The sequence below is a fragment of the Phaethon aethereus genome (genome assembly GCF_964289735.1).
Source record: "Phaethon aethereus genome assembly, chromosome: 1".
Classification (NCBI taxonomy): domain Eukaryota; kingdom Metazoa; phylum Chordata; class Aves; order Phaethontiformes; family Phaethontidae; genus Phaethon; species Phaethon aethereus.
Genome location: NC_138575.1, coordinates 69,575,615 through 69,592,226, shown reverse-complemented (window position 1 = coordinate 69,592,226; position 16,612 = coordinate 69,575,615). Strand labels below are relative to the sequence as shown.

Genomic DNA, 16,612 nt, shown 5'->3' with positions numbered 1-16,612 from the left:
CCTCCTGGTGCTTCACTACTGCTAGAGATGCTGCGCATCAGCCTCTCTCTGCCAGAGGCAGGCCTTCTGAGGACTTTGGGAAGGGCTGAGCCTAAATTCCATCATATTCAACATCCTTAGCAACATACAGGTCAGTGATTCACAATCTTTCTGAAGTCCTCAAGGTTTTTTTTGGAACAAATCTTTCTTCTTCTCCTCATCCTGACTCTAGTCCCTTTCCAGCCTCCTCGGCATCTCCTTTCCAGCTTCTATCACTTACTCCCCACTTTTAAAATTCTACGACTCGCCCAGCTGTAGCAGTGCTGGCATGAGGCCCAAGCTATTAAACCTATGAGAGCTTATTAGCTTGGTATCCACTTTATCCTGCCCTCCACCTCACCCCTAATGCTAGCATATCTCATTACCGTGTTCGCTTACTAGTTGGGAACTGTCACACAGGAGGATGATAGAAAAGACAAGAGAACCGAAAGTTTTTGTGCAGTATTGTTCTCATCCTTATCCAGGAAAGCCATACTTTCTTTCCCTGACCTCCTTACACTTTTCCTGACCTCCTCACGCTTTTCCTGACCTCCTCTAACACTTTCTGACTTTGCACATGAAAAATTGAGAGACTGCTCAATATGCTGACTCCAGAATTCTCCGATATAAAAAATGCTGAAGTTTGTTATGTCAGTATTTAGAATGTTACCTATATAGCCACATCCACACCTATTGTGCCAGTCTGCTCAAATGCAAAAAGATTAAAAACACTTTCTTCTTTTTTGCACAGAAATCTCCTGCTCAACTGGATATTATCATAATCACCAGTTAAAAAAGCAGCCATACCTTCCTGAAAGACAAGAGCCTTTTCCATAGGCAGGCATTCCCACAAACACCAGCTAGCACAAGCACTGACAATCAAGCAGAAATCCCATCTTTCCTTTCACAGGGTCCTTTTTCAGGTTTAACAGATTAGTGTGAAGGTGACATCCCATTATAAGCTCACATATAAACACAAGAGATCTTTTTTTTAAATTTAACTAGTGTACAACAGGATTTCCTTCCTGTAATAAGGACAAGGGAAGGAAAGCAGGGCTATCAAAACACGGAATCTTCTCCTGCTATTTATCCAAAGCATAAACAACCGACTGAGTCACCTTCCACAGAACGTGTTGGAAACCTTGGTCTTAACCTCATTATGTTATCACCATGCTGTGACATTGACCAGGCCGGTGCCATTTGCAATTGCCAGTAAAGTGACAGAAGCATTTCCCTCTCAGCTTCCTATCTTAGGCCGTCTATAGTTTTATTCCTAAATGTACATTATCTCTGTTCTAGTGCATAATTGCAGGCATAACAAGCACAAAGTCTCCATATCAGTTACAGCTTCTCATGCAGGCTAACTTTAATTCCCCTCAAACTATCTCCAATTTTCCTGACTGCATCAAGAGAATACATAAAAGTTCTTTGCACAGGGTCACGCATGAGCTTTTTTGACTTGTAAATTTAAGCAAAGTCTCAGCAGAGTTCATTAATAACAAAAAAATTTATACCCAATACAACTCCCCTCCATTCATGTGAGTTCAATAGTTTTCCAGTGAACACACTGCAGAAGTAAAACATAAAAACTGTTGAAGCTAATTTCAAGCATTTTGTTATTACATTATACTGTTCTGGCATTTTTCTTAAAGCCAGTGACAAAGGCACTGCAGCGAGCATAAAAATACAAAATCTGCATTTTAGTACAAATGTGCGTTTGAAAAATGAATGTGCTTTACAGCCTAAGTTACCATCCTTAGACTTGATAAAAATGGCTTGAGGATTTATAGGAAGCCAGACTGCAGAAAAACCAGTCAGAACCTGTGTGTGGCATATGGTCTAAACTTGTAACACGTAACAGCTAATCACAATTCCTCACTAAAAACAAAAAGGAAGGAATCATTTATTGGACTCTTTTATATTTAGTTCCAGTGCTCATACTAATTACTGTGGCATCATATCAAATAGGTCTTGCACCTAAAGACAAGGCTTATTAAAATGAAGATATGACTATAAGTTACTGGTTTTATATAGCCAAATGAGGCATGTGTCTCCAAGAATTCTGTGGAAGGCATACAGCGATAAATATACCCTATTTGACCAACGGCTGATCACATTTTGAAATTCATACAGATCAATTCTTTATCAAAACATTATTTAGGTATCATTTTTCTACTTTCACAGAGAGAAGGAAAGAAGCCACTCACACAATTCAGAATTCCTTTCTCTTCTTTCACTACCCTCTACTCCATTAGCTTGTTAAAAACAGTGGATTGACATTTTACCTCAGCCCCCAAAGAAAACATTGTTTAAAAAGTTATGATGAAACCTTAGAGAAGGAATACTTGGACCCTAAAGGAAAAGTGGCAGCTTATTGGAAAACTGTTGTGTCACTTTCAGACCAATTATCAGTACTTCTGATAGTAAGTACTGATAATAATATCAGTAGAATATATGAAGCAAATATCAGAAGAAATAAGATAACTTCAAAACAGTTATTATCCATCATATATTTTTCTGTAGATAGTTTCTTCATGTCTCAGGAAGTTAGGGATGGCTCAGGAAACCAGGGATGTGGGAGTTTCTGTGGCAGCTTTGCCCCTAAAAAAACCTAAATAGCAAAATGAAAATGAATCAAGAGTTCTTACACATGTGAAAATTTCTTCTGGGCAGCTAGTAAGATTCTGTATATGTTCAAACTCACACTTCTGCACAGTACAGACATCTGTGCACGCATTAACCTACGTGCACATATTGCAGACGTACACTCCTTTCCTGTTTCAGATTATAGCCTTTGGAGCTCTAGACTTCATGGCTAAAATAAATCTGACTGCAAAATACATGCTCACAGGTAGAAAAAAAAAATCTAATCAAATGAGTACATCAGCTTTTACAGGAACATAATATTAACCCCAGCTTCTTTCTAGTCACTTCCATGTACAATTTGGCTCTTTGAGAGTAAGGTCCCACTCTTCTGCAGTTCCTGTTATCTGGAATTGCCTGCCTTTAGCTCAGAGCTTCATCTAGTCTTTCATCCGATTCCAAACCACAACAACCACAACAACAAAACAAGGACTAACAGGAGATCACAGGACCAAAGGTTACTGAGCAATTGGAGCTCCAGTGTTTAATCTATAGTGTAGAATAGAGTCTTAATTCCACTAGTGCAAGCCCCTCATGGATACTAAGTATCCCATTTTCCATTTTTAATTACTTTTTCCATGAAGATCCAAAGAAAGTTTAGTCAAGCAGACTCCCCATTTTACTTTCTTTTCCCCTTGCTTCTGTGAAATAGCTATTTAGATGAATTAGCAATGCATTCTCATCCTCAAGGCTATAAGATTTCTAAACTTTCCTAAGATGACAATTCTTGCTTGACTGGGTTTTTTTAAAATCATACTCACAAATAACGTGAGTGTTTTGATAGATTGGCCAAAAACCACAAAAGATGTCTTGGAAAACAGATGCAGAATAGCAACTCAGCTCACAAGGTGCATATATTTTCTGACAGTAGAACAGTTTCAATATACCTCATTCAATGATGAATACTCCCAACCTAGTATTAGCCAACAGTCTGAAATAAGGCCAATACCCACACCCAATTAAACTCCAGACAAAGAGTCCTTTAACCTTCAACTCTGCTTCGTTTACTCTTTCAACCTTGCAAGTCAGAACATGCAATAAACAAGTCTTTTGTAGCCAGAGGATCAATTGAATCTGCTTTTTTTTTTTTAATAAAAGACATTAATTTTTCAAAGGTGCCATACTGAAGTAGAAAAGCACTACACCACAATTTTTTGTTTGAGTTTTTGTTTTTCAAAAACACAGAAGTACTCTTCCAGCAAAGTCCTGAAGTTCACAATTTGTTTTATACAACTTCAAGAGATATTTAATCAAATACTGACTCGCAAGAACAGCATGGATCATTTTAATTACAACATCTCTCAGCCATCCCAATTATCAATACTTTGGAAGTATAGCTTTTGTTTTCTTCCTCTGTTGCTCTAAAATTCCTTATGTCTCAGTAAATTTTAGTCAGGAAATAGCATCCCAACTCTTAAACTCTGGGAGCAAGTTTTCATCCTGATCCAACCACAGAAGTAGGAGATTTGTTCCCATATTTGAGAGAAAGAAAAATGTTTTCTGCCTATTCAGTGAATTGCATTCAAGAGCTCTTGTGTTGTGCCCTTACTGAGCAAAATTCTTTACAACTTTATGCTAAGCCAAAAGTAAACACTCTTGCCCTTTGATATGGACAGCTCTATCCTAGAGTACCAACATTAGCATCAGTGGTGACAGAGGAAAAACTATATTTCCCCAACAAAATGGAAGGAAAAAAAAAGAAGACACCAAACCCACAAACATTGTTCAACCAAACACATCTGTCTGAAATTAATGTTCTTCCTAGAAATTAGTCATCAGGCTGTGCTCTTGTGTATTACCTGAGAGGAGGACAGTATCAATTTCACAACGGCACTTTGTAAGACAAAAACTACCAGATAAATCATGATTGAAAGTTTTCTTCTGCAAATACCTGCAGTTTAAAAACTTGCCAAAAACTTTTGCAGGATGCAGAAATTTGTTAATCAAAACATCAGATACAGAACCCGCACAATTTTTGGAACATTCTTTTCTAAAAGCAGCTCAACTGAAACAGGTGCTAATATGAATAGAGGAGATATAGCACACAAAAACCATTTTTACGTTACTATGTTCTCATCTTTGGTAGATATATTTATGTTCCCTACCCTCAGCAGTCTCTCTGGTCACTTTTAAAAAGGACTTTCAAAACAGTAAGACTAAAAGACCATCAAGGACTTACCAGATTGGAATTGGTGGCATTGGAATCATCTTCTGGAAAGGGGATATAGATAGCTAAGGCCACACAATTGGCAAAAATAGTCAGTAAAATAATTATTTCAAATGGTCTGAGGAATGGAGTTAAGGAAATAGTTCCAAAATGTGCACACACACACAAAAAATATTTGTAAGAATTCTGTTTAAAGAAAACATTCCAAGCCCCTTATATTCTGAAAAGAAACATATGCCTTTTTAAGTGCTTTTAGGAGCTCCCAGCCAAGAATCTTCCTAATATGTCAAAAGCAGTGTAGGCCAGTCGCGTGCCAGAGTAAACACAGATTTCTTAAAAGTTTTTTCTTCTTTTATTTATTTAGACTGCATTTTCCCTATTTTCCTTCAAGTGTGGCTGTACTATTTTTAATAACAGAAGCCTGTTCTGGAAGGACCATCTCTTAAAATTAGTTTCTCTCAGTCTTTTCCATCTGCATTTGCAAACCCTGAAATAATTTTAACAAAAGTTTTAGGGTTTTGTTGCCATATTTTTTCCCCATTTCTCAATGTCTCTCATATCTCAAAGTTAAATGCAAGGGCCCAAGAAATACGTGCATACATTCAGTTAGAAGATGTTTAAATGATTATAAAGTCCATTAAGGAAAGAAAAATAGCTTTGTCCAAAATGTGCTTACACTGCACATTGCCCTGTATACTTGTTTTGCTTAAAAATTATTTGAGGGAGTATTTCTTTTTCTTTTATTTGCATTTCATTTGCCATCATAGGGAAAACAAGCATGTCTACACAGTATACTAGGAAAACCAGGAAGCTAACTGTTCCTTGTGATAGAGAAACTAGCACCAATTCAGAGGCATTTCAACCTGGCACCAGCTTTGTTAGGGGAAAAAAACCCAAACATTTGGGACGTTCAACAAACAAATCCTGCACAACTGATGCCCCACCAACTATCCATTGGAATCAAAGGGCATTTTTCCTCTGAGCAGTTTGCTGGCACTTCATCTACTTCGGTGGACTCCTTAACCTTAATTGCTGTGAAGTATCTCCAAACTCAGACTAGAGACCAGATCCACAGTCTGTCTACATTTACTTGCCTGCAAGAATATCCTGGAGGCTAGCTCTGGGACAACTCACCAGTACTCTAGGGGAATGAAGAGCAGGATAGGGAGAATGCCAAGTATAACCTGTGCCATAGAGTGCATTTAAGCATGAATTTATCTACCATGGGACTGGCTTTGCAGCATTGCCAAATGTCAACACAGCATGTATGATTTTGGTCAGAACACTACTGTTCTCAGCAGGAAAAAACAAGATCAGGATGTGCAGCAGCCTGAACTGCAAGATACACACAAATCCCAGGCACCTGACCATAGTGTACACCCAGATACGATCTACATTTCACATATGGAAAAGTCAAAGGGTTCCAAACTCACCAGGACTACTGTGCTTAATCATATGAATAATAGGAGATATATGATAATATGAAGGAAGAAGAACAAATCAGGGCAGGTAGATTACATGTGAAATCAGCAGGACTTCTCAGATATCTCAGGCTGTATATATAGTGTTTACTGCATAAAGACCCCAATTTCCATAGGCTTTCCTTTTCTTAATTGCTTTTTTCCTAGACTTTTTGGTTTTGACAGGGTTATTATTTATTAACTTATTACTGTTTATGCATTTTTTTTACTTCTATTCTCTTTTTATACTCTAAAATTATATAAAATCTACAAATACACTGCACATGGGAGAAAATTAAATACACAGATAAATCTTTGCAAAATAAGGTAATTAACTTCATTTCACTTTTTCTTGTATGCAATTGCACCTTCAGGCTCTTAATGCTATAATGTTTGGATAACAAACACCACAGAATTACCATTTGATACTTGTTTAATACCTACTATGCTTAGACTTTAGTGGTTCAGCAAATTAAACTAGGCTTTTCTCAGTAATTTTTCGCAATTAGGAAGTCAGAGTACAGAATAAAATTAAACCATATCACAATTCGTTGATATTGTTACTTGTCATTGAGGTGTTTCACATTTATAAATGCTAGATGTCCAATGAGAGGTTCTGATGAAAAAAAAAATACTTCCATTGACTCACCTAAAACCAAACAAAACAAAAAAATGCAAGCATCAGCAGCTTTGGATTGCTTTAATCGCATTGTTTGGTCCTCTTTTGATCTCAGCAGTGCTGTATCCTGTTTTACAACACATCATTCCCATCATTCATTGCAGATCTTATTAATTTATCAAATGTCACTCTGTGCTCTTTCTCTAAAGACATGCAGTTATTGGGGTGCTGGCAAGTAAACCAATATTCAGCTTCATCCTGTTAGTCATCACCCGTCATCTTATGCTTAAACCATCAGAGCTATTCCAGAAGGGATAAAAAGTGGCAAACTTAATCAGAGGGATTAAAAATTAGCATCTGAAGAAGAAAGGAATAGGCAGGCAGGCAGTTTAAGGACATCTAAGAATTGACAGGAGCATTTTTAACAAGTTCTTCATCTGAAAAATGTGTCCATGTCAGCAAGACCTAATATACTTTATTATGTCTTCATCTTTCTAACATCCCACCAGACCCCCAAAGGAACAATATTATCACATTGTTTTAAATGCCATCATTCATTTTTTATCATATTAACTACTGCCAGGTTCTGTACTGCCTTCCCTTGACATGCTTATCTATCCCTAACAATATGCTTTTTCTTTTGTATTTACTGACTAGCCCCATTAGATTGTGAGTCACTGACAATTACTGTTCAGGGTTACTCTTGGTACCTCTTTGGGGAAGCGCAGGAGGTCTATTTTGTTTCAGTTTGTGTTTCACACCAAATTCTCAAATTCCAGCTTGTGCTGATCAAACTTGGGTGACTAAAAAGGCTTTGCTCCTTTCACATGATGAAGCCAATGGCCAAACTCTCACTGACTTTCCAGGGAAGCAGCACTGACTTTTATATTCTGTAGTTCTGTATCAGTGGTTATCATCTGTGACACAGTCTGTCTCTTGTTCAGACTACTAGATCTGGCTCTGTACTGCATTTGTACATGTTGCGGGATTAATTTAACTGTCTTTTTTTTCCTCTGCTTCCAGATAACCAGTACTTCTTACCATGTGTTAGTGAGCCTTATTAATTTAAGTAGAATTCCAATATAATTAACAGACCTTAGCCCTGTTTCAGGGTGTTATCGCATACATTTGGGGTTATTTTTCTCCTCCTTTTGTCCTATTCTTTTCTCCACACTGTAGAAAGCATGATGGCCTGTGTTTAGTAAGAAAGGGTATGATTCAAAGTACTAGAGCTCTTTACCTGGTGGCACCTCTAAGTGCCTGCAAAAAAATAAGAAGGGAAAGCTAGTAGCTGCTATCAATCCCATAGAGTCAGTTCAATTCTGACCTCAGATATCTTGCATATCTCCCATTGATTTCAGCCCGGGCCATGTTTTTTAAAAGAACAGAATTCAACCCCTAACCTTTATCATTTAAGCTTCTAGTTGTTTCCTACACAAGGGTATAGTTAAAGCTTCAGTCCTAAACTTTTTTCCCCCTGGCATAAATGATCTCAGTTAAGACATCAAAAACTATTAGTGTACTTTACATTCCCAGCGGTGCCTTTCAACTTAATGTATTGATTTCCTCACACTTATGAATAGCGCCTGATGTGCACAACTTGCTGTTTTCCAAATGAGAACATCAAAAAGGATATTTCCATTCGACGATGCTGATGCATGCCCTCCGGATGGGATTTTTCAGTGTCAAACACAGCAGTGCCCGGGGAGGACGCGTAGCTGTGGTGGTACCCTGTTTTTTCTGTTTCCCATACTGCTGCCGTTTTCTCTGCGTGGAGCTAGCTGTGGATATTGTGGCATTGCCAGCACTACCCATCAGTTTGGCTTGCCTGGCAGCATCAATTGCAGCTTGCCAGGACAGAGCTGCCCCTGGAGTAGGGATATGCTCTGGGGCAAGCCCTGCAGCTGCATTGGCGTTCATGTTGGCATGAGCTGGACGGGGACTCCCATAGTTGGAACCTGTGAAAGGAAAAACACAACAGAAAAAACAGAAATTTGTGAAGCTATTTTTTGAACAACAGAAAAGAGAAACAGTATTTTTAAAAATCTTCATCATCAGCAAAATCAAGAGCTAAGGTTAAGGATAAGTGTAGGGTATCCACTTACTGCCAGCTTGCTCCTCCAATTCAAACTCTTAATTTTGAAGTAATACTACTATGCAATCATTCATCTTGCACCAGTCTCTGAACAAGACCCAATGGACACTGAGCTGTTAGAATTGCCTGCAACAAATAAAATCTCAAGGGATTCACAGAAAAGAAACTGTCCTTCTTTTCCTTTTTCACCCACACATTTTGCAAGTTGGTTTGTTTGAAAGCTTAAAAGGTGAGGCTAGTTCTCATCACTTTATCACGTAGACAAGCAGCACTATGCTATTTAGTACATGGCACAGCAACCAAATGAGATTCTCAACTCTTTTCATAAAAATCCTTATGTTCTCAACATTACCTCAAGTAAAAGCAAAATTTTAACAACGAGCTTAATTGTCTCTGCAAACAGCACATATTTATAAGCCTAAGAACAGCTTGACTTGAAGGTACACTGAAGCAGAAACTGTAACACAAAGGCAAGGTTCATGGCTTTTGTGCTCTATAGGACGTTGTGCAGATAGTTTAGGCCAACCAACATATATTTAGAAACTGGAACTGATTCCTCATCCTTATAAGCCGATTTTAAGACAAACTAACTGTTGAAATAAATGGAGTAACACTTACTTTAAAAACATGTATTATCATGAATGCTAAGACCTAGCAGTCCCAAGTTTTGCACCTCTCAGTCTAAACTGAGGGACTATATTATGATAGGGCAAAAGCATTACGAGATCTAGGTCAGGTGACGTGGCTGATATTTAGGAGGTATTAGCAGTACAAAATTCAAGCTAGTGCAATTGTTCTATTGTTTCAGTAAAGACAGTTACACACCTATGCCTTTTCAATGAGACTTTTTCAGCAACTCAAATTAAAACTTCAATCACTTCAAAATGAGTGAATTTTGAAACTTCAAAACAGATTCCCTTGCTCTTTGGAATATGTTTCAATTGAGATTTGTGAGAACTTGTGAAAGATTAAGAGTCTGTGGAAAAATTCAGTTAACAGAAGGAAATATAAACCATGTTAAAGAAGTGCCACAAAATCTACAAAAAGTCACAACAGCAAACTTTGATTAGGAAGAACATCTTGTTTAGATATGTCTTAAATAAAATTTAAGAGACTACTTGTCTTTTTTGTGGACTTGCAAATTTGCCTGTAGCCCATATGTTGGGATATAGGTAAAAGGAAGCCCAAATGGTCTACAGATCCTATTCCTTCACAGCCTATGAAACCAGAGTTCAAATTCAAAACACTGCACACAAGAGACTGTTTCCCCTTACATCTGTTCAGCAGATTGTGCTTCAGAAAAAGCATACATGCAAGAGGCAGGTAGCAGAAACCCAGTAAAGGAGTTAGATCACCTTTTATTTCAGAGCAAGCTCAAAGCCTACTCTTGACCATGTTCTACTTTAGATTAATATAGAAACACAGTGTTACCAAATAGGTCAGATGGGCTGCTATAGACTACTGAACAAAGCAAGCAGAAGACCATGTGACACACTGTTTTCCTTAAACTATCAGGAGAAAGACATTCAAAACCAAGGAACTGGCAAACTATTCTTGAACAGAAATTATTACCTAAGATGCGTATTTCATAGCTGGATGTGCAGTGTCAAGATATCACAGCAACAACTGTACTATAAATGAATTAAAGCAGGTAAAATACAATCACATTAACACACAGAGTACAACAGAATATGCCTCTACCTAGAAAGCATGCAAGATTTTTAAATTCGTCTCACAGAATCGCAAGGAAGGACATGATAGAGTCAGACGTCCTTTTATGCCAGGCATAGCAGGGGAATCTAGAGTTTATCTCTGCTCACTGAAAAGCCTCCTAGTTGCAAACCAGCCAAAAGGAAGCTGGTGAGTAATACGACGCCGATATGTGAAAGGGAAAGTTGAAAGAAACATGAAATGGGAAATAGTTAATTCACATCCCCCAGCTTTTGAAACTGAAGAAAAAGAGCTTTCAGAAACACACAGGCTAAGCAGATTTCTTTGATGAAGCAGGCAATCAACTGGCAGACAAACTTAGTTAGTTTTCGAAGACTAAGCAAATTGTACACAGCACTACTCACAGGATACCTATTTATTTTCAGACTAGTTCCAGATGCAGTTTTCCTCTTTAGCATCTACTTGACCTCCCTAGCCTGAGGCATGCTGGAAAGAAAAATAAATGGAAAATTACTCTAATTATTCTCCAACTCCAGCTCTTCTTTAATACTGACCCATTAGAATGGGTAGGAAAGATGTGTGCGTTTTCCAGCAAAAGCAGACTTGCTGATCCGTCGCCACTGTGTTCTTATCATGCTGACTAGACCATGTGGTCCTGAAAATAAACAGCTGCTGCATCTTAATGAAGACTTTTCTGCAATTTGGGAATGTGTCAAGCTTCTCCATTATTATTGCTTATTAGTTAGGTTTCACATGAGGATTCATGTCTATGCATTTTGACTTTGATGTGCCAGCAAAGTTAAGGATACAACTTCTGGTGGTTTCACTGCTGTTGCTTCTACCACGATCACCAGTCCTATAATAAAGTGCTTTGTCTCAAGTTAATTTCAAAAGATGAGTCAGTAATGACAGATTTATATTAACAAATATTACAAATATTGATTACTGATAAGGATCTGTCTATTTTATGAAGCTCAGAGACTGCAGACTATCTGTACTAAATAACTAATAGCAGTGATAAATGACTTTATCTACACAGAGTTTATAGAAATAGCTTAATTTAAAGAAAGAGTGACACAAAGCTCCACAGAAAGTACATTCAGGAACTGAGCAAAATATTTTCAAAGACAGCATAGCCAAACTTTCAGGGAGAATGAAATTCTACCCTATAATCTAAATGCTTAGTGATAATTCCTAGGAAGTAAGCAGAACACAATTCATATTGAACTTGAGGCACCATGCTAAATTTCACCGATAGCACTCATTTCTCCCCACCACAAAACTTTGATGAAAACTGAGGGTTGCAGTTACTGGTTTTACTATTTTCATTTCACAATGTAGCAGTTAAAATCCTTCACTAGATTTCCCCACTACAAATAAAGTTTCACAATACCTAAATCACTTTAATCATATTTGTTTATACTGTTATCAAGCTGGAAGTGGGCCAGAAGTGGGAAATGGAGATTCAGCCCCCACCCAAATGCAATAATCCACTAAGCAATGTGATCCACAGCATTATCACCCTGCTAGTCCTTACCATCCTTTAGCAAGAATTTGTAGTGTTGACTATGTCCAGCTGGTGCACAAAACTCTTCTCTCAAGTACTTCTGTGCTATGAATCATGAGTTTAAGAAATTGAATAGTAACTACACATAAAAATTCCGTATCAGTGAACAAATATGATTACAAAGTCTTTGGGAGAGACATTGATTTCTGCAAAAATGAGAAGTTGCAGAACTATTTCAAATGCAGAAATACAACAGAAAAACAGGTCTCAAAAAATCAGAGTTAGGTCAGAAAAGGAACAGATAGGGTTGTTGTACAACAGGAAACAAACCATGACCTTGTAAACTTACAACTAAATTACTAAAACCGTCAAAGTCACTATTAAATCATACAGTGATGACCATTAATACCTTTATAAGTGCTATTTGCATTCTAGTAACATCCATCTATCATGCCACCTATTAACTATCTCAAAAGCATCATTTAAAAACAAACAAACAAAAACACCTAAGCAGTGCCAATTCTGTATAAGAAAATGAGTGGGAAAGCTAATGATACAGTGGAATGGAATTGCAACTTCTGATCTTCTTGGTTTCATCTAGTTAGCCACACATTTATTTTAGAGGAATTTGTGCTTAGATCAATTATTTAAATTAAAATAGAGATATGCTTATGTGGAGTGTCACAGTTATTTTTTTCTATCACTTTGAAAAAAAGAGAATCCTAAAAATGCAAGCCTTGAAACTGTGTTGCACAATTCTATTTTCCCCCAAAGCAGAGGACAGACGGGTACCGTAAAAGATAAAACTGGTTAAGTCATAGTGTCTTAACTGAACACTGAAAGAAAGCAAACAGAAGGTAGGAAACTAGGCATACTATTAAGATCATCTGCATGACCAATTCAAGCACACAGGAAAAAGTTATAAGAGACTAAAGTGAGAGGTGCCTAACAAGAAGCATGAAGAATGACACACACAAAAATCAGTGTATGAGTTTATCTATTAATAAGAGGAAGAATGTGGAAAACATTATCTATTAACCAATAGAAAAAGACGACCATTTTGATAGGTGATTGTAAGAATGACTATTTTGCATCAATTTTTACTAAAAAAAAATTTTCATCAGGAGACTAGCACAATTAATCCCCAAACCAAAACAGGTATCATTTCCAACTGTAAAAGAGAAAGAACAAGTTAGAAAGTACTTAGATGATGTCCATGGTTTCAGCTACTTAGGTACTGCACCCTAGAATATCATAGAATATTTAAAGAGCTTTCTGCAGTAAATCTCAAAGCTGTTAGCTGCTGGTTTGAACTCATGGAAGACAGGAGAGACCTCAGAGGACAGAGAAGGTGAATGGAGTCCCCACTTAAAAAAAAGTGGGAAGGGGGGAAAAATTTAAATCCAGTTGAACTTCAGTCTCCAGGAAAAAAATCTGGAATAAAATAAACAAGTGTCAGCAATTACTTGGAGGACAAGGAGAAAAACAGCAACAGACATGAATCTGTCATGAATACATTGTGTCAAAAAAACCCTAATTCCTTCCAGAACCGGGTAACAGAATTCACAAGCAAGATGGAAGCATTAGGTGCCACATGTCCTGACTTTGTCATACAAGACCTCATAACAGTATTAATAATTTCACAAGGATGCTAGGGGGCATACAAACAAGAAAAAAATTGCTATAACATGAGTACGAAATCAGTGGATGCTTGACAGTGGTTATCATTGGTACACAGCCTAAATTGGAGGATGTGCCACATGAAGGTACCCAAGTGCCTACCCTGGATCCAATTCTGTTTGATGTTTTTATTAATGATCAGGATGACAAAATGGTGAACGGTATTATTAAACAAGCAGGTAACTCTGAAACTGGGAGGTAAAACAAATACACTGAAGGACAGGATTTAATTCCAAATGAACGTCACGAATTGGAGAAAAAGTCTTAAAAATAGAATATGAGTTCGGCAGGGACAAATGCAAAGTAATTAAGCAAAATTAATCACCTGACCAAATTATTTTCAGAAAAGACTTGGGTGTTATATTGGATCCCCAACAGAACAGAAGTTGATATTGTTGTGCTGCCTTCTTCCCACAAAATGCAATCATCACAATGTAGTATATAAACAAGGATAAAAATCTATGCAATACTACAAGTAATACTTCTCTTCCGGTCAGCATTGGCAGGGCTTCAGCTGAAATGCAGTGGGCAGTTTCAGCTTCAGGAAAGATGTGGCTCAGTTCAGGCTGCCCAGAAGAGAACAAGGAGACCAACAAAAAGCGTAGAAAACATGAGGCAACCTGACAGAAATGGGAATGCCAGAACTTGGGCTGACGGTCCTGAGGATATGAGGGGGAGGAGGGTATGATAACACTCTTTAAGTGTGTGTGTGTATATATATGCAGACACACACATATATGACTTTAATATATATTTATAGAGATATGTCTGCATATTATTTCAAAGAACAGAAAGGGAATATCTATCAACATATTCAAATAAGCAGAAGCAATGGCTTTTGCAGTAAGAAAAGTTCAGGATTTACCTTAGGAAAACACTTTCTAACTGTAGTGACAATGAATCACAGAATCATTAAAGCTGGAAAAAATCCTGAAGATCATCAAGTCAACCAAACACCACCATGCCCACTACACCATGTCCTGAAGCGCCACATCCACAGTTTTTTGAACACTTCCAGAGATGACGACTCCACCACCTCCCTGGGCAGCCTGTTCCAATGCTTGATTACTCTCTCCATAAAGAAATTTCTCCTAATATGTAATCCAAACCTCCCCTGGCACAACTTGAGGCCACTTCCTCTTGTTCTGTTGCTAGTTACTTGGGAGAAGAGACCAACACTCACCTCACCACAACCCCCTTTCAGGTAGTTGTAGAGAGCGGTAAGGTCTCCCCTCAGCCTCCTCTTCTCCAGACTGAACAACTCCAGTTCCCTCAGCCGCTCCTCATAAGACTTGTGCTCCAGACCCCTCATCAGCTTCGTTGCCCTTCTCTGGACACAATCCAGCACCTCAACATCCTTCTTGTAGTGAGGGGCCCAAAACTGAACACAGGATTCAAGGTGTTGCCTCACCAGTGCCAAGTACAGGGGCACAATCACTTCCCTACTCCTGCTGGCCACACTATTTCTGATACAGGCCAGGATGCTGTTGGCCTTCTTGGCCACCTGGGCACACTGCCGGCTCATGTTCAGCCGGCTGTCAACCAGCACCCCCAGGTCCTTTTCCGCCAGGCTAACCTGTATAGAAGAACACCTATAGACTTCCTGGACTGGTAGCAGTACCTCCCACACTCTAGGTCTCTTAGTCCAGGCCAGAAAAACATTTCTCTGGAATCACATACACGAGGCAAGATTGATAGTGAGAAGTAGTTTCTTTTGTTAGTCTAAAGCAAGTTGCACCTGAATGAAGGCCTTTGCACATAAAGCTTATGGATTTCTTCTATCAGTTAATCTATCAAAAGAGACCCCTCTGAGTAAACTCTGCTTCACTCAAACCTTTAGATCATCACAGCTACATCAGCACATTGTAAGAGTTCTATATGCACCTTCATCACTCGGCAGGAGGGAAGGTGAGGGCCCTCAGCCCAGTTGACCTGGAACTCCATTTCTTTGGTTTTAAATCCTCACTCTACAAATACATTTTTCTAAAACTCTAAAAGGCTTTCTGTATCTCAGGACAATAACAACCAGCCATACACAAAGTTTAATGTTTTAAATTGAAATAAACCCACTAATTTGTATGAGAAAACAATCTTTTCCAGAAATCTTTATTAAATTTTCAGTTGACATCCCTGGAAGCTTCCCCTACTGAATGCAGGGCTGCACACACATAAAACTCACTTTCTTTAAAGCATGATTTGAATATTTTTCCTTATTTGCCTTTTTTTAAAAAAAGTTGACAAGATGTTAATTATGATATCTAACCGATGAAGTTAGTCTGTTTGGTTTGTTTTGTTTTTTTCAAAAAAGAAGATTTTTCTGATGGTAATTTGTAAGTAGGAGTTATAATGAAAGCTGGATTGCAACATGAACTATGGCTTTTTCTATAACAAAATTTATAATATACACATACACTTTTCAACATCATGTCAGACTAAAACTCAGTGTGTAGTTGTTCACCCAGATAAGAGAGTTAAAGAATTTTTCCTGTAAATTGTTTTGGGGCTTCAGAACACACACATAAAAGATACACAATTTAAGACAGTTCATTTGCCATAGTTAAGACTAAATATTTTTTTAAATCTAAACAAAAAAAATTATTCAAGAGCCATGCTTCATTTGCAACTAGATCTTTGTTTTCTTGTATCTCCCCCCCTCCAAACAGAGGTTTTTTTGCTGCATGCCATTAACATAAGAAGATGCAAAGAGCTACTAGCAACATGAGAAAACAAGTCTCTCAATGAAGAGAGCAAG

General features: G+C 37.9%; 1 protein-coding gene across 1 annotated transcript in view; it reads right to left on the bottom strand.

Moving 5' to 3' along the window:
• CACNA1C (calcium voltage-gated channel subunit alpha1 C) overlaps positions 1 to 16,612 on the bottom strand; it is a gene marked incomplete at its 5' end in the record, with an annotated part of 490,257 nt that overhangs the window by 405,410 nt on the left and 68,235 nt on the right. The window contains 2 exons of the mRNA XM_082008523.1: positions 4,841 to 4,946; positions 8,544 to 8,865. Coding sequence (XP_081864649.1) covers positions 4,841 to 4,946; positions 8,544 to 8,865 — 428 coding nt within the window. The remainder of the gene's footprint in view (positions 1 to 4,840; positions 4,947 to 8,543; positions 8,866 to 16,612) is intronic.